The 18,127-nt window shown below is 43.4% G+C and overlaps 1 protein-coding gene across 11 annotated transcripts in view; it reads left to right on the forward strand.

Moving 5' to 3' along the window:
• Window positions 1-18,127, forward strand: part of EPHA5 (EPH receptor A5) — a 203,482-nt gene that overhangs the window by 147,407 nt on the left and 37,948 nt on the right. For 6 of the 11 annotated variants that reach the window (XM_030014442.1, XM_030014401.2, XM_030014451.2 and 3 more), the window contains 3 exons: window positions 2,177-2,301; window positions 5,133-5,292; window positions 9,345-9,450. In XM_030014442.1, the coding sequence (XP_029870302.1) occupies window positions 2,177-2,301; window positions 5,133-5,292; window positions 9,345-9,450 (391 nt within the window). The remainder of the gene's footprint in view (window positions 1-2,176; window positions 2,302-5,132; window positions 5,293-9,344; window positions 9,451-18,127) is intronic. The other 5 variants (XM_030014411.2, XM_030014432.2, XM_030014459.2 and 2 more) reach the window with 1 other exon arrangement.

Consider the following 18,127-nt stretch of genomic DNA (forward strand, 5'->3'; position numbering starts at 1 on the left):
CTGCCAGGTCTACAAGCCTGGGATAGGCATTGCAGGGATTTGGGGGCATTGGAGAACAGTCCCAGAGGGGCACGGGTCCCTTTTTGTGAGTACTTTGATGTTTCCATCCCCTATATATAGCATCTGAGTGGCTCATGGTGAGAAGTGATCAGTATTGTCTATTTAACTAGGGTTGTAGAATCGCCTCTTGTTTGGCACCACCACCCCACAGTGAGACTTGTTTTCTGATGCCTCTGAAAACCATGTAGCTCCCTTTGCATTAGAAGGGAAGTTTATCCTATTTTAAGGGAGTTCACTACTCACTATGTCTTCTCTGGGCTCACACATTTGACCATACATATGTGCACGGACCATATATCTCACATGCACAACTCAACTTGCTGTGAACATGCGTGCACAACATGTATTTAGGCACCTGGATTAATTAATGGGAAGTTCTATACCAGATTAGAAGTTTGAGTCTAGGTTGTTATTTGCCTTCACATAGCCCAGAAAATTGTGGAGGACATCAGCTTAGGGTAAGGTGACTTTTGCAGATGAAAAATTGTTGGTGATCACTGTGCAGTGTCTACATAAATAACGTAATCATCATTCAAATCAAGGTGGTTTTTACTTGCCCAGTGGACCATTTGTGAGCACAGTGGTGGATGCACAGCTAAAAAGTAAGCGTTGTCTGTGCAGCTTGATGCCAGCTCCCCAGCAGAAAACAATATGGAAATGGTCAACACCTTTCAGGATCCTCCAAGAGCCAAGCTGGGGAGAGATCAGTAAACAGGAGTGAGAAAAACTGGGGCCAAAAAGAGACTGAAATGCAGGAGCTTGCTTTAAAAGAGAAGGCTTGCTGCTAACCTTCAGTCTAGGGATAATTGTCTGGAGCTCTTCCCTTACTCTTTTTGGCTGAAGATCAGACCTGGCAAAATTAATTTGTTTGTTGTCTTTGTTTTACTTAATGGGTTGGGTTTTTTTAGCATGATGATAATTAGCTAGTCCTGCATATAGGAGAAGTCTTCTTTTTTGTAGTTTCAAATACATTTTGGAAGATAAAATGTGGTCGTTTGCTACTACTCTTTGCACTCAGTTCCCCAGATAGCCACAAAAGTCTTTGCCATGGATCTCCCCAGCTCCCCTGTAATCCTTGCTGAGAGCTGGCATGTCCAGAGGGTGAGTCGAAGGCCCTCGGCCAGGCATGGGCTGTTTTTTCCTCTGGAGAAGCTGCTTTTGGCCTTGCAAATTAAAGACTATGAATTTCATCCCATCTTTTCGCTCAGTGTTGTTTCCTAATCTCTGGCATGAAATACCTGGGGTGTTAGGGTTGCATTGTCCATAGCAACTTTTGCTAGGGAGCTGGCAGGGGTGGCAACAGCCACGACTTGAAAAATCTCTGCAGATATCGGACTGAAAACAAAGGATCAAGCCTGTTTGTGATGCGGACATGTGTGCTGTGAAGGGCAGATAACCTTTCAGGGTAGCATCTTAAAATAATAAGCAGAGCTAGTATAGCTGCTTTCATGCTGCAGCTTCCCCAAGCATGCCACAAACTTCCGAACTGTGGTTGCCATTAAAATCTTTACAGTTGCCATTTGCAAGGAATTAGCATCGCTATGTGAGCTGTAACACACTAGCGATGTTTATGGAGAGCAATTGAATTATAAAGGTTGTAATGGCCTTGCTACCCTGTTCCTTGCTTCTGGAAGGAGGGGGCTGAAAGATGCCTAGGCTTTACCTATTGTACAAGACAAAAAATGAATAGTTAAGGAGCCCACATAATCTAAGGTCTTCTGAAAAATACATAACTTCAAAGCAGCTGAAAGACAGCAATACGTAATCAACATGTAATACTGATAATGTAGCCCCCGACACATTTGAAAAGGCAAGGTGTGGGGTTGATGTGTTTGCTTGAAAAGACAAGGTGGATGTATAAGCTGCTGATGGTAGTTCATGTTGTTGCTTTGCTCGGGTGGGTGATGCTGGTCAGATACTCGGCTGCTGAAAATCTGTGCGAGTCCAGTTGTTAAAAATGGGCAAATACCACCAAGGTGAAAACAGACCCTGCTGATCTGCAGTAGCTAAGGATCGCCTAGAGTTTGAGGATGCGCTGATGAGTTTGACTTTGGCAGGGGCAGAACATCTTACTAACCATGGGTTTTGTCTGTTCTGTTTTTCTCCTGTCTTGCAGCACCTTCTCCAGTCAGTAGTGTGAAAAAAGGGAAGATAACTAAAAATAGCATCTCCCTTTCCTGGCAGGAGCCAGATCGACCCAACGGCATCATCCTGGAATACGAAATCAAATATTTTGAAAAGGTGTGACGGACTGATTGCTGAGCATCCCAAGTACCTTCTCTTTACTGTCCTCTTCTTTTAGTTATAATTATTTGAGTCATGGAAGGGAATGGAGTGATTTTATGCATAAATCAATGTCAGATTGATTTTGCAGTAAATGATTAGGAAGACTTGAAATGAGGGTGTTGTTTTCCATTAGTGCGCCACTTCTCTTGAACAAATACATTAAATCTGTGTGTCAGATTCCTCTCCGGCCTTATCACATTAAGATAGAGCTTGCTCATTTGTTAAAAATAGGAGGGGTTTGGGATCAAGCGTCTTATCTCCTCCTGGAAACATTAGGCTATCCCTTGCCTTTGGTATTTCAATTTCTCACTTGATTTTTGCATCCACGGTGTAAGGAGAGGATAAAGATTTTGCGGAGAGACTGTATCTGCTCTGATGTGAAGAAGGGCATCCTGGCTTAAAAGCTTGCCTGGGTTTTCCAGCTCTTGCCCTCAGTCTAATGGAAAACACTCTCTCTTCCTACAAAACTTGCCTCTCCTAGTCTTCATTTCAAATGGTGACTTGTTCTGTTCCTGCAAAAATAATGCAGTTTAAATGAAAATGGTAACAAACGCACTTTGTCTAAATAGCATCTTTTGAGAAATGCAGCCTTAGATCTTTGGAAATCTTAGATCTCCAAAAATCAGGTTTGCAAGATTTGACTGAATAGCAGTTTCTTGCCTTAGCTGGGATTGTAAGGTGTTCTTTTTTCTTCTGAAACAGCCAGGCTTTCTACATGAAAATAGTGAAATTGAGTCACAATTCACTTTTCTGGGGGGTTGAATTTCTATATTTCTATTTTAAGGAAGATCTTCCATTAGTTCTGTCTATGACCCAGGTGAAACCACTCAACATGGACTAGGACTGGGTCCTTCTCCTCCTCTCTTCTTTCTCTGACCACAGGAGGGACCTGCTCAAGCAGCCCATGCAAACAGGGGAAAGAATTTCAGAAATCTTCTGCATCAGGATAAAATCAACATTAGTTTTGCAGATGAGGGAGCTTGGGCAAGGGCACAAGATGTGCGAGTAGCTTAAATAGGGCTGAGGTTTTAAAAAAGATTAAAGCACAAAGTAAGAATCAGGATATGCTATTGCTGGAAATAATCCATTACTGATTCTATTATTAGCTTGTTTGAACGACTGTTGTGGCGCATTGAATCCTTACCATGGAGTGGCCTGGAAAGATTAGCCTCTAGAAATCTTGATAATGAACAAATAATTAAAGCAAAAAAAATCCATGTATTTGTTTTATTTAGTTTGTTTTCAAACAAATTGGGGGTGTGGGGAGGGCTTAAAATGTATTTGTGGTCCAGAACTAGTCTGAAATAGCTTCAGTAGATAGTTCTTCAAGTGCAAGTCCTTCACGGGGAGGTAGCTACAGCCAGTCCGAGTTTATGCTGTCTTGATTTATTTCTTTCAGGCTGATAGTGAAGCTTAGTGTTTTCTGTAGGAAAGCTCAAGTATTTATATGTTTGCAGAAGGCAACAGTGTATTGAAAACCTAATTGGGCTGACACACAAGCAAAGATGTGACCTAATATTCACTTATTGCTTTTTAACCAGTCATTGAGTTAGATTTGGGATGTCGTCCTTAATCCTTCTTGTTTGTTGCTACTGTCATTTATATTCTCTCAGTTTTCAGCCCTTTATAAGAGTAAATTTGCAGCATTCATTTCCAAGGGATGAGAATGATCTATTTTAAATATTTTGGAAAATTGAGCTTTGTCAGTTCGCATTCCTGTAAGAGAAATCGCTCCTTAATAAGAAAAAAAATGTTGCGCATATATATATATACACACACACATTTCTCCAAAACAGTCTTGTGTAACTACAGAGAAAATCTCTAATCCTACATTTGGAGATTCCCAGGGCCTTATCCAGGCATATTACTGTCTATGGAAAGTTGCCCATTAAATTAAAAAGAAAAATGAAAAATTGGTGCAGATCCTAAGAGCTATGCAGAACTCTTGGTAGGGAATTACTAAGAATTCCTGTTTACCTCATAATAATTTGGATCTGAGAGGATATGGTGAATAAAAAGCAGTTTCCAAGTTTGTAGACCTTAATTTATGAGCTCTTGTCTAGATTATATGTTATAGTAAATAATTCTAAGGGTAATTACCAAGCATTTGAGCGAAATTTTAATCAAAGAACTGAAACTCTTTTGCATTAGAAACCGATGTAAATGAAGATTTATTTCAGCAATTTTTCTTCAAGTTTGTTGCTTCTGAAGCAACAATGCAAAATTAGGTATTTTCCTGGAGTTTTGGTTTATTATCCCCTTCCCAAGGTCTAATTCATGGTTCTAGAAATGCCAGCATAAGGTTGTACAATGTATAATATATTATGTTCTTTTAGGCCTAATTACATTACTGGGAAGTTGTTTTGGTATAAATTTAAATCCCTTTCTAAGGCGATGGGACTTTTTTCCTCTTCCCCGTGCCTTGGTATTGGTCTTTGTAGGATGAACATTTCCGTTGCCCTGGGCTGTGTATATCCTGAGCAATGGAAAGCTGCTCCTACTGCAGATGCTGGTTTGGTCCCTGTATTGTCATTTATGGGTAGAAAGTCCCTCTGCTCTGTTTCATACCTCCTAGAGTCATTGATTATAAAAGAGAAAATCAGATCTCACATTTTGTACTGTAGAAATGGCCTTCAGAGGGGGGTTTTGAGGAAGAGATCCTCAAAAATGCATATTTCAGTCATCCTTTGTAACATTGCTGTGGGGGTTGTTAAGAGTCTGTCTTCTCCAAGAGCCACTGTTTGTGTGTTTCAACTTTGTGTTTTTTGCTGGGGGGGTGGGAAAAGGACCAGGAGACGAGCTACACCATCATCAAATCCAAAGAGACGACGATTACAGCAGATGGCTTGAAACCAGGCTCGGCGTATGTCTTCCAGATCCGAGCCCGGACAGCTGCCGGCTACGGTGGCTTCAGCCGAAGATTTGAGTTTGAAACCAGCCCAGTGTGTAAGTCCTTTTAATTACTGTCAGCCCATGTCTCTGGAACAGTTACCAGTAACGAGTCAGGGGATCGATACCTTTGCAGAGAGCTCTTCCTTGTCCTGGCCTCATCTCTTGACTTTGGAAACACCAGGCACATCATGACCGTGCACTAGACAGGCTAACACATCTGTCCTTGCTTCCTCAACTCACATGGTGAGGCGGGAATTGAAGTCAGGATGTCTTCAGGCTCCAGAAATTCATAGCGTTCCCTGCTTGGAAAAATCCTGTATTTATGAGAGCTGATGCAAGAGAGGACAAGGGCCCTCCTCTCAGGAGGGACAGAGGGGATGATACCTGCTCCTCTGTACCTCTTAATGGCTGTCTGCAAATGATGCTGAGCTCTCTCAAATATCTGCCTCTGGGGAAAAAAACCTGAAATGGTGCCTCTCTGCAAGGGGGAAGAATTGAACCAGCATTAGCATCTTTTGGTGTAAGTTCCTGTCAAGTTGAAAGATGGTTTCTGTTGGCTGCCAATGCCACAGCCTCGAGGAACGGAATTTGACTTGTGATCAGAAATGGGAAAAATATGCACTGCAGGCACAGGACTTTTGCTTGGCCTGTTACAAATTTGTGGGGCTTCAATTTTTTTATTTTTTTTTTTTTTTAAATGAATCTGATCATCCAGGTCTGGATTCTGGAGCAGATTCTGTGGTAGGGTGAACTCCTGAGGCACATAGAGGCTCAGCTGCTCTTTCCCCTGTGTTCAGGCACAGCTGTGGGGAAATTCTTTTTGTCCCGATTACCAAATTTTTGCAGAAGTGTCAAAGATAATTTCCTCCCTCAGAAAATATGTCTTATCTATTTCAGTTTGTACAACTGTCATTTATTAATTTTTTATACTGTTTGCATGAAAGAGAAATTTTCTGGTGGAAATACACTGTTCATTCCTGTGGGAAAGAGCCTATTTTCTGTATGTTTTCCTTGGAAATTTAAATTCATCAATACTTTGATTACTATTACTCCAGTTCATTTAAAATTCATCGTCTTTGAGAATAAGATGCCAAGTTGTCTTTTCAATGCATGCTACCTTTGAAGCTGTAATAGGTTTTAAAGGAATCATTATACATGTGCAGATGTAGCTGTGGAGCCAGTGATAGAACTAATACGGTGCAAATTGCATCACAATGCAAACATTAATGCAATAAGAATGGTCTATTTAATGTATTTCTTATTGTATTAACCATTAGTCGTGCCCTATAAGTAGCAACAAAATCACGTTACACCGAAAATTATTCTATATTATACTAAGGAAATTTTGCTTGCAGTTGGAAAGTTTCTAGTTTAGAGTCATTTGAGTAATAGTGTTCCAGACTATTAATAAATAATACATGAAATATATGCACATTTGATCCAGTGCCACCAGTACCTATGATCCTGGTCCAAAAATAATGGCACTTCTGTAAAGCCCATCATGTAAGTATGTGTGTTAATCAGGAATTTTGAGGACATCATGTGGTAATATCTTTAAACCCCTCGAGTCATTTAGTCACACCTGTACCCCAGTCTTTTTAGCGTTTTAAAGGCAGAGGAGTAGGTACTTCTCTGATACTAAGGACCTGCCGGCGTAGTCGGAGGAACACCTACTGCATGGTCCCCAGTTTGGGAGCTGGGAACTGTTCCTGTGTTGGACTTGAGCTCTGGCTGAGACAGGACTTAATTGGATGTTTAAATGCTTGGTAGAATTGAAATGCAATGTGAGCCTCAGTATCTTGCAAAATGCAGCTCCATTTGACATTTAAAACCTTTTAAAAAGTGATTTTAATTTTTTTTTTCCAAGGCCCTGTGTAAAGTCAATATTAGTGCTGGGAGTGTGACCAGGCTCCCACTGCTTTCCTGCACGTCCTGGTGAATCTGAAAGCAAGCACAGATCGAAATCTCACCGCTACATCGGAGTGCAGATCTGAACCTCTTGTTAGAGCCAAAGCAAATTATTTTGATTCAAGCACAAATAAAAACCTTTCAGTGACTGTTGTGAGAATCAAAAACAGCCTCCAAAATCATTTGGACCAAACAACAGGTTTTGTTTCCAATTTGCAAGGTTTCTGTAAAGTTATTTTTAATACACTTGGAAGAAATTTGAAACAACAGACTGAGAAATGCAATGAGGGGGAAGCCATTACTTGTTTTGGACTTCTGTCTTTTTCCAGATTCAGGGGCTTTTTTACACACTGTTGCCTGCATGTGCAATTCTGCAAAGCGCTGCAATGCAGCCAGGGCTGCATTTTTCAGCGGAAGTTTTTTATTTGGGTCAGTCTGTTGCTGGGTGTATCTACTTGCTGCTGTCCTTCTTTCCAAATGTCACTGAGCTCGTCTAGCCCTGATAAAACTAACATTGCCAAAAGCTGGTTTTCAGCTGGATTGGTGAGCTAATCCAGCTGGTCAGCCGGGCAGGAGTGGGAACATGTCACCCAGTTGAGGAGGGGTAATGCAGGTCCCCCCTGGCTTTAAATGGCAACAAGGTTCCAGCTCGGCTTTTGAATTCAGGCTTTTTAGCTGCCATAGATCACAGCAGGATTTATCTCATTTCCGCATCCCTCGAGCTGTGCAAAAAAACACCAGTCACAGCTTAATGTTCTCCTTTAAATGTTTTTCTTTTTAATTATTTTGTCAAGAAAGCAATAAAACATAATCTTAAGGAGCCTCCATAAATTTGTGAGGCTAATAAAATCTCTGGATGATGGCACGGGTTTGAAGCAGTTAACATTAAATATTTAATGTATCGCAGCCAATCCTTCTGAAATCATTTACATTGCTGTAGCAGGTCCACGCTGCTCGTTGTTGAGCTCTGGAGAGCTCCCGTACGAAGAGCTACTGCAAACCCATTGCAGATCGATGTTTAACGCCATACCTTTTCGTCTTTCTTTTCTTTTAACAATTAATATGGGACTATATTCAGTTATTTTATAGCCTCCATAAAGTTAATCCTGTGCTAAGAACCCCTTTTTACTTCACTTATTTAGTTAAAGGCTTCTCCAGTGCACTATCGATTCCTGCTTCTCCCCGGGGTGGATGGAGCTTCATCCGGGGCTGGCACGACAGTAGGAGCTATAATGAGGTTTTTCCCCACACAACAGCAGCGCCTATGCTGGTGAGCTGATTTTTCAGGGAGGAAGCCAGATTTGTACCCCAGGGTGGTTAAATATATGCAGCTAAATAAGTTGGCAGTGGAGAGGGCAGGGTGAGGAGGCTTTGGTTTCTGCTTGGGGAACCCCACATTCAAACCACTGAGGAGAGATGGGCTCCTTCCCCTGCAGTGCAAAGCAGATAAACAAGATAAAAATGGTGTTAGCATTTCCATTTTACAGGCTGCAGGGGCTTGCTTACCTGCTCTTACTTAACCTGTGGCAAACCCCAGTTCTCCTGACCTTTCTGCTGGCATCTTGATCACAGGACTTGTCTCCTGCCTTTTGGCAGGAGGACTCTTTACAAGGCATGGGCTAGGAGAGCTCTGCTTCCCTTGGCCAATAAAAAGACCAACGAGTGCATGTGTCTTAGCAAATTCCTGTTTTACAGAGGGCACTTACTGGCCATGTGACATAGATGCCACAAGGAGTTAGTTTTTAATTGTTTATAGCTTCTTGAAGCACAGATAATCCTGTTTATCACAGAGATCTTGCTTATGTCTCTTAATAACATTCCATAAATGTTCTCTCTGCAAATGGGAACCTGTTGGGTTTTGATCTTTTATCTCTGTGATTTCTAACGCAGCTAACCCAGAAAGACAAATTTGACTTTGCAAACTCAAAGGCTGCATTCTGCAACACTTTGGTTTCTGAATTCAGCGATGAGATGCAATTTTGTTGGGGTTTTGGCTTGGTTTTGCATGTGTGTTTGGTTTCTTTCCACCCATTTCCTTTCCAAACTAGAAACAGACAGCAAAGGGGGAAAACACAAACCATAAAAGAAGAAAGGAACTGGTAAGACTTGAAACCTCGCTGGCAGCCTCACTAGATAGATTCATGTGAGTACTGACTATCATTTTAACCTTAATCTCCATTTTCTGTTTCTCATCTCAGCAGTAGCTGCATCCAGCGACCAGAGCCAGATTCCTATAATTGTTGTGTCTGTAACAGTGGGAGTCATTCTGCTGGCTGTTGTTATTGGTTTCCTTCTCAGCGGAAGGTAAGAGAAGAAGCTGTGTATTTATACTTCTCCAACTTTTGTAATAACTTTATCTGACCAGCTGATTAGCACAATTTAGGTGAAAGCAGCATGTGAACGAAGCTGTCGAGTGGTAGCGCTGTAAAACAGCACGAGGGTGGGCTGATTGATCTGTTTGGACAGGCAGGAATGGCAAAGGCTCGCTCACAGATGTAGTTCACTTCCCAATGATTTTCATCTCTGTATAGACTGGCCCTGATTATTCGACTTGATTCTCACAGGAGTGTTTTCACATTCCTTTAAAAATAAGCAGAACATGTTACTGCAGGTAAAATATCCTGAAGCCCATATGTTTGCACTCAGAGCTCACAATGGGCTTTGCTCACAGAGAAAACTGGAATTCAGGAAAACACTTGCAAAGAAAAAGAAGAAATCCAGCCAAATGGCCAAACGCACCAAGTTTTGGTCAGGTCTGGATTTCATTTTTCATGTGTAGGACACTAATGTGTTCTCCACGCGCTAGTAAATTATACAGAGAGCTCCCCCCATGGAGGGAGACGCTCAGCTTCAAACCATCAAGTGATCCCATTGACTTCTCATGTGCTTAAACATAGGCAAGTGATGAAAGCCTGGGCTATGCCATCTTTGACAACTCTAATGGAAGTTGATGGAACTTGTTTGTGAACAAGGGATTGTGGTACTGGGAGGGAATCTGGCTTGTATTGGGATCAGTTTGTACTGCGGCACTAAATTTGTGTAGCAGCCAGCACAAAAGGCACTTGTTTCATATACTACACGTGTCTTAGTACGTTTTTTAACAGCAGTACTCAAATGATGCATCGTCCTTCATGCAAAGCAATGTGAGGTGCATCTATTGATAAGGCTGAATTTGTTTTCAGTGCAAAGTAAACTTTTATGCTTCTAAGATACCCATCAGCCCGCTGTTGCTTTCATGACACAAGTCTGTCTTAAGCTCGGGTCTAGCGAAGTGGCTGTAAATTACAGGATTTTGTTAAGTGTTAAGAGTAGTTACAAGATAGCCACAGAGGAACTGCGCCGATAGTGAATGTATTGGCTGAGGGTCTTATTTCCCAGAGGAGGTAGGGTATCAGTCTGCGAATGCAGCGTGGTGAAATCCAGCCAGGCTGAGCAGCTCTGTCCCCAGGCGTAAGGCATCCATGGAAGGACACAGTTATTTCCTGTCTTAAAAGGTAAGTGTGTTGCCAGACTCATCTCCACTCAAGGTCAGAGACTGACAGTCTCTTCCAGCTCAGCCGTTCGAGCTCCTGTCTGCTTTGAGTGACTTGTTCGGCTTAAAAATGGGAAAGTAAATGCTCCTGTCTGCATGAGAAGCATGCGGTGGTGGGGGGGGGGGTGTTGAATGGCTACAGGCCATTCACACCAGGGGCTACAGGAAAGCTGTAGCCAAAAAGACTTGGCTCTGAACACTGTAGGCAGGAGTTCAAGTCTCTCCTTAAAGGCTGGAGGTTTTGAGTCAAATCCCTCCTCGAACAGAGCAGGGGGATGTGGACTTTGGCCTCCCCCAGCCTGGATGCATGCTTGTATGGATTCAAACAGGAGGATGCACGCATGGATGTAGGGAAGCTATGGATGTAGCCTGGCACCTCTGCAAGGAGGAGTCTAGGGGGGTGAACCGCAAGTGGAGGGATGTATATCCCTCTGTGGCCATAAGAAATCACACCTGTGTCACAACCAGCAGCTCTTGCTCTTCCCACAGTTGCTGGCAAGCACTTGGGACCCCTTTGGGGAGGATGTGCCCTTGCAGGTCTCCTTTTTGCTGCTACCCTCTCTGGTCTGAGCAAGCAGTTGCAAAGCCCGAGCCATTTGTCAGCAATTCTCGTCAGTTATGTCTTTCTGTCCTTTGCCCTAATGGGCTTTCCAGGATGTGCTTCCTCTTGGCTCTTTATCTCTTGGCATGTTTATAAAAGCCCTTGTCTCATTTGTTTAGAGTTTTATCGCCGCCTCTGCTGCTGCCTTAATTGTCCTACCTTGTACTCACACCTCTCTCTGTGAACCCCATGGCAGCTGCAGGTTCCCAGGAGCTTCTCCATGGTGCCATGCTGGACGTATGGGAAGGGGCAGTCACAGGAAGCTGAGCTCTTGGCCCATTTTTATCTTTTCAACCCTTCCCCTAAACTGGGAAGAACCCAGTCCCTCAGTTGGAGGTGGTGGAGAAGCCTCCAGCACCAAGATTTGGTCCATCGTTAGAGAATTGGCTTCAAAACCACAGAGCTTTTCAGCTGCTTTGAGTTCCCATGAATTTTAAAGCCCGTCTAGTGCGCTGAGTGGCTTGTGAGAACAGAAAAATAAACCCCAGAAGCCCAGAAAGCTGACAGCCAATTTGAAATTAAACAAAGCAAAACAAAAAAATAGCTCCTGCTTGGAAGAAGCAGAGACGCTGCTGAAATGTGTCACTCACGCTTCTTTGCCTTGGGTATGATTTCGAGACAATTCGTGGAGTGACTCTCCTGCTGTGACACTGCAGGGACGATAAACGCATTCCAAGTCATGGGATAATCCCTTTCTGAAGCTCTTAACCTGTTTCTGGAAGATGATTTCCTGTATCTTTGGAGTGGTTATGTTGTTCCAGTGCCTGGTTCCAGGGGGTTAAATTTCCTTTCCTAATTCTTTCCCGTACTTGCCTTTAGAAAAATAGACATTTTGAATGCCAGGAGTTGCTCCAGCTGGAATCACCACTGCTTTCCACACCAAGCAAGCTGTGCAAAGCCCAGGCTCTGTCATTTCTGCTAATGTAGGAGAGCAGGTACTGCCCAGCAGCAAAGCTAAGGAGAAAAACACTCTTGCTCTGCAGCACTGAAGACATAGCCTGGCCAGCTCCTGCAAACAGGGTCCTCATTGCTGGCTCCGTGCTGCTCTCGGGCTCCCTGGGAGGCCCTCGGCACCTCAGAATTAGGATATTCCTCCCCAGGATGCTGTAAGGCATCTCTTTGCGCCTGTCCTCCCAAGTGCCAGGCTGAAGCGAGCAGGTGCTTGAGAGCAGTCCTGCAGTGAGAAGGGAATGTCCTCCTCCTCTCGTCAGCTTGGAAAGAAGTTTCCCAGCCATAGGACTCAGGGGTTTGCTGGGCTCTGCAGACTTTTTATTTTCTGTTAGGTCGCTGGAGGCAGAAGTTTCCACACCTCTTCCCCTTTATTTGCTTTCAAGTATCTCTGCAGTTTTCTCACTTCTTTTGAATGAAGGTAAGTAACAGCTTGGTATTTCCCGTTGGCAGCTGGCCCTAAACCAAAGGTCAGCTGAACAGTAGTCATGGTGGCATTTCCACATGCCAGTGTCCATCTGTGAAAATGCGCTTTGTGTCTGAAGCTGGAGGTTCCTGGGAATTTGAAACTAAATGTGCTTTGCCCTAAACAATTAAGCTGCGTTTCAGAGCTGATTTACTTGCAGATGCTCCAGAAAACTCTTCCTGTAAATAATGCATCCTCTGACCAAGGTCATAAATGCCAAGCAGAATAGCTGATCGCTTTTTTAAGTTATCCTGCTCTTTCCATCAAGGGCATATTAATAATATAACGATCAGGATTACAAATCAAAGAGGTTCACTAAATCAGACTGTAGTTGTCTCAGCAAAAAAAGAAAAGTGGATTGAAAATCTATTATTAAACCAGCTACAAGCATTAAATTAAAGAACATGGAGTTGTTATTATCTTTGTTTTGTTAGGATTATGTGTTCTTCTCAAAAGCGCAATGCATTTTACAGATAGAGCAAGGCTATAAATTTTGCTTTCCTAGCAGTGCTTGAATTAGATGCCGCTTGGCATTATTGTTCCTGATTGAAGTATATATTAATCTAAAATCATTACAGACTTTTGTTTTACAGTCTGTGTTGGATAATGCCAGTCACAAAGATCTTTGCGCTCCGTCTTGCAAGGAGTAATAAGGTGCTGCAGTTGTTGTGGCATGAGCCCCTTTCTTCCTACCATCTGAGGTAAGAAGCCAGGTTTGCATCAGCCTGGGAAGGAGACCCACTGCTCCAGAGCAGTTCCCCCTCTTTTGTCCTTCAAATGCAGCTCTGTTTGCAAAACTGACAGGGTCTTAGGGTGAGTGTTAAGAGACTGCTGGTCCCTCCGGTCCCCTAAGCATCTGAGCTTTGTAGCACTAACCAAAGGTGTGGGCTTTTGCAGAGTAAAATGGGGATGCTATTAGGTCAATGCTGTACATGTTTGCAAGAGCTGCTGAAAATAACTAAGAAGTGTGCTGTGCATCTGCATTTATAGCCAGCTACCCATTATGGATGACCTTTCCATCTCAACTGATCTTCCAAAGAACCAGGGGGAGCTTTTTATAGAACTTAAGAAAAAAATAGATTTGAAGCAACAAAAAATTGCCCCTTGCCCTGTGTCATGCATATATAGAAAGTCTCTTTGTGGCAAGGAACTAGCCTTCGAAAGACAAAGCAAAGACAAATCTTGCCACCTGGGTATTGGCAATTAGAGGCTTCTGCACCAAAGTATCCATCCTTGACCTTAGCTGATTTAGACTTTTAAATATCAGCCCCTGCGGTGGCAGAGGGCTACTTTCTGGACACAAATATGTGCATCTTGTTAAAAAGCGACTTTCGGGGAGTAGAGAGGATGAAAAGATTGTGGCGTATATCCTAGGTCCTGAGCCAGCATTTGCAACCTTCTGTGAAGTGTAAGGTCAAAATGGATGAATTTTTCCACCACCTCCTCCCCATCCTATTTTCCAAGATGTGTCAGGGCTTAAAATAGTTTGCTTTTTCGGTATTTCCGTAGGAAACGGGAGACAGATAACGTTTTTCATAGAGAATTTTTCCAGCATGAGTCATAATTTTTGTTAGTTGTGGCTTTTTAAAGGATTTTTATCTCTACATTCTTGCCTGCTCTTCCTTCTTCCTACAGGACATTGTCTCATGTGATTTATAGCCACTTTATGATGCTGCCTACTGCCAAATATTCCCTGCAATTCACCTGACAAGAGGAAGGATTTTGTTGGAGAAGCTAGTGCTCTGCCAAGTCAAAATTCCCGTCCACCAAGAGCAGGCAGGGTCTGGTCCTGCTTCTGTTCGGGTCAGGGTTTTTACTACCTCTGTCATGTTAACAGCCTCTTTGCTCTTTGGTGGTACGTTTTGCCAGAGAGGAGCGTTAGCGACATTGGTATACAGGGGGTCCCTCTCTGGAAAAAAAAGTGCTCCAGTGCACCCTTCTGCCCAGGGTGATGCCTTCCCAGGGCTGGTGTGGAAATCTGTTGCCTGTAGTCACCATCTCTAGCATCCTGCCTAGATCAGCTTGGCAAATATGGCTGCTCCAACACCTTTTTTCTTTTTTTATTCTAAACACTTTTTGGCTTAATACTTCCATGCAGACACACTGGGCTCCACAAGCCAGTCTGAGCTGCTGCAGTTTCGAGGCGGGTTTAGGGACCTAGGCTAAACTGCCTTCAGATGACTTTGGCCCAGACAGAAGGTGAGAGTTGACCAAGTCTGTAATTAAGCTCCAAGCCCATGAGGCATTGCCCTTGAAAGCATCGTTTCTGAGTTATTCTGGCAGTAGCCAAGGGAACAGGGCAGGAGGACCGTGATGAACGGATAAGTGGATGGCATAAGCTTTGTCTGAGCAGGGGAATTGTGGGGCAGTGCAGCAGTTAGTGACAAAAGCTCTTCGCCTTCATTCAGATGATGCATTTGATGGCATTGTGCAAGTCCTGTTCCCACTTCGAGAAGGGAACTGGGCTGCCCTTCAAGCTGAAAATGAAACCTGACTTCAGCGGTAGCGGCTCCAGGCTCCTGCTGAGCACTGGTGAAAGCCCCATGCTTATGTAGTGTTTTAAAGTGGGGTTTTACAGTGTCTTCTCTTGGCTATGGAGTGGGTAGAGGATGAAGAAGAAAATCAGACTGTCATCTGTCTGCACTTCTGAATATGTGGATGTTTCACCTTGCTTTGGATGCTAGAAATAGGAAGCATGACCTCTCCTGGGGGCACACCATGTTGTGGCATTTGGCCTTTTACCTAGAAGAAAGGTTATCTGTACTTTCTTACGGCTTAGACATAGCAAAGTATAATGCCAGAGGTCTTTCCAAGTGCAGTTCCTTTCCCTGGAAGCGTTGCTCTCCTTCCCCACAGTAATTGCACAGATATCACCTGCTTGGGCTTCTGCATTCTCAGTTATTCTCGAGCAGCGCAGAGACATGCGTTAACGTGTGAGCTAGGTATAGCTCAGCAGGAAGAGGAGGTGACTCCTTAAACATCCATATAGTTCTGGGCAAAGTAGGAATATATTCCTAGCAGCTCAGTGTGTAATGCTGCTCCTATGATGCTTGAAGCAAGCATGCTGACTCACGAGGTGCTAGGTGTAGTGCTGGCCTCCTGACCTGGAGATGCAGGAAGCAATCATTGCCATCGCTCAAGGCTGCATGAAGGATTAGAAAAATCTTCCCAGGCACCCTGAAGTATTTCAGTCTCTAATTGCAAGCCTCTGAAGAACATCCCATTAGAGCAGCTTATTAAAAGCAACAAACGAGGCTTTCATTTATCATGACTCCAAGTCTTCAACTTATAACTCTTAAAAGCCGCAGCTATATATGGCAGAGCCTCTCTGAGATCTATCTAGCCACTAGAAATGTAGTTTAATTCCTAATGCTCTCTGGGTCATCTGCAGACTTGTGGTAAATTAATTACATTGATTGCAAGCACAGTTGTTGGGGCCCATCATATATATAAATTTCATTTACAAAGCACGTAGCCCAGGGTTTGAAACGATGCCAAGGGTGTTGATAAGTCCTCCTAGCACAGGTTTATTAAAGTTTGCTCTCTGGACAGTTGGTTTTGCAAACCACATAGGCATTGCGGGGGTCACCTTTGCTAGAACTGGAGGAGTGTTGGCTTTGTGTGCCTGAGATAACCGAAAGCAGTAGAGTTGGTCTAGTCGAGCAGCAGGGCAGTGCCAGCAGGCCGCAGAGGTCCAGGAGGTGCCGCTGCAGCTCCAGGCTCCTCTGCATTGCCTCTGCCCATCTGCAGCCCTTTCCTTGAAGCCAGGGCTCAAAGCAGAAGTCACACCTTGTTTCAAGCCAGCTTGGCTTTTGGAGATGCTGCTGCCTCAGCACCTTGTTCTTCCCCAGCAAAGGGGATTTAACGCTGCAGGTGTTTTCTCAATAACCTTCACCATTACCTGGACATGTCACCTGTTAACCTGCAGCAGATCGGAGGGGCTCTTGACCGCCCGCTGGAGCCAGGGGCAGCCCCCACAGGCTCTCCTCATAGTCTGCTTGTTGGTTCAATGAGGCTGGAGGAGACTTTGCAGATAATTTTGATGTATACAGTACTCAGTTCAACTCTGACTACTGCCCGATACAGGTCAGCTTGCTGGCTAAAGATCTTAAAACCCTGGAGAGGTCCAGGCATATTTCACTGAGCGGTAATCTCTTATCCTGCCACAGCATTTGATCTCATCTGGAAAGCATTTGCTTTCAGCTCCTCAGTTTCTAGACAGAGAAAGTCCTCCGTGGAGCAAGGAGAGAGGGAAACTCTGCCCCTCCTAGAAGGCATCAGCACCCAAATGCGGTGGCTGTGAGGGCACAGCGGGCTTGCTGGAGTTTAATATCCAGTTTTATTTGCCTCAAACTTTTTATATTCTAAAAGTTTACCTGCCAAATCAAGCCATCCTTTTAACATGAGCAGTAATAAATCTTCCATTTTCCTAACTGTTAAGACCAAGCAGTCCATTCACTTACCTATCCAAGTGCTCCTGGGACTGGAAAGTAAATTTCGTTGTTTGCTGATCCAGTTTAGTTTGTTTCTATGAGCTTTAGGTTTCGCCTAATGTTGCACCTCAGAGTATTTTGACCTGAAGTGCACAGTGTTATGTGACAGGTGTGCAGGAGTAAGGCTGCATTGAGGCATATTTTCTTTGCACTTGAGCATTTTTTTCCTCCCCATAAAGGGAGCAAGTGAGATCTGAAGTGCTCTGCATTCAGTGCAGGGAACTGATTTTGTCTCAGAGCAGCTCAGTTGCTGATGAAGTGCTCAGAGAGTTTTCTTTAGGAAAATAGGAAGCTCTTTTTCATTTTAAGGAGGTGGTTGCTTTTCAGGTTAATTGAACTGTTGTTTCAAAAACTTGACTTTGCACGCTGAGCAGTGTGGGAAGGTCTGGTGGCAGCAACTGTTAGAAAATGCCGGGGGAAAGGGCCTCCTAGCTAAAATGTAAGCTAAGTTGTCACAGCCACAGTCATCTGGGAGACCTACCAGTTCCCTGCGCTCAAATCCTGCGAGGTTAAACCCAGAAAATGGCAAAATTGACTCAAAATATATAATCCTTGGGTTGCCTTTGTGTGTTTTTGGGTTTTGGACCTCCAGGGTTAACTTCGATCAATGGAGAGGTTTAGTGAAGGCTGAGCTGCTCCCATGTTAGTATGACTGTACAAGCAGGGGCATTATGAAAATACAAAATATTGTCAATTATAGTAAAAAAATATTGGCATCATTGTTTAGAAAATGTTAGCAAGTTGTTTTGCTGATGCAAAAGGAGCTTAGAGAGACATTCTTCACCAGTTCTAATTTAAGTAAGCACATAATCCAGTATATAATTCTGTAAATCATTGCATGCCTGAAGTTATTTTGGATCATAATTTAAGGCGGTGCAGTTGCAGAATGTTAATTTTGTCTAAATAGGCTATTTTAATGTGTTTTAATGTGTAAGTTATAC

Source organism: Aquila chrysaetos, chromosome 1, assembly GCF_900496995.4.
Source record: "Aquila chrysaetos chrysaetos chromosome 1, bAquChr1.4, whole genome shotgun sequence".
NCBI classification, from domain to species: Eukaryota; Metazoa; Chordata; class Aves; order Accipitriformes; family Accipitridae; genus Aquila; species Aquila chrysaetos.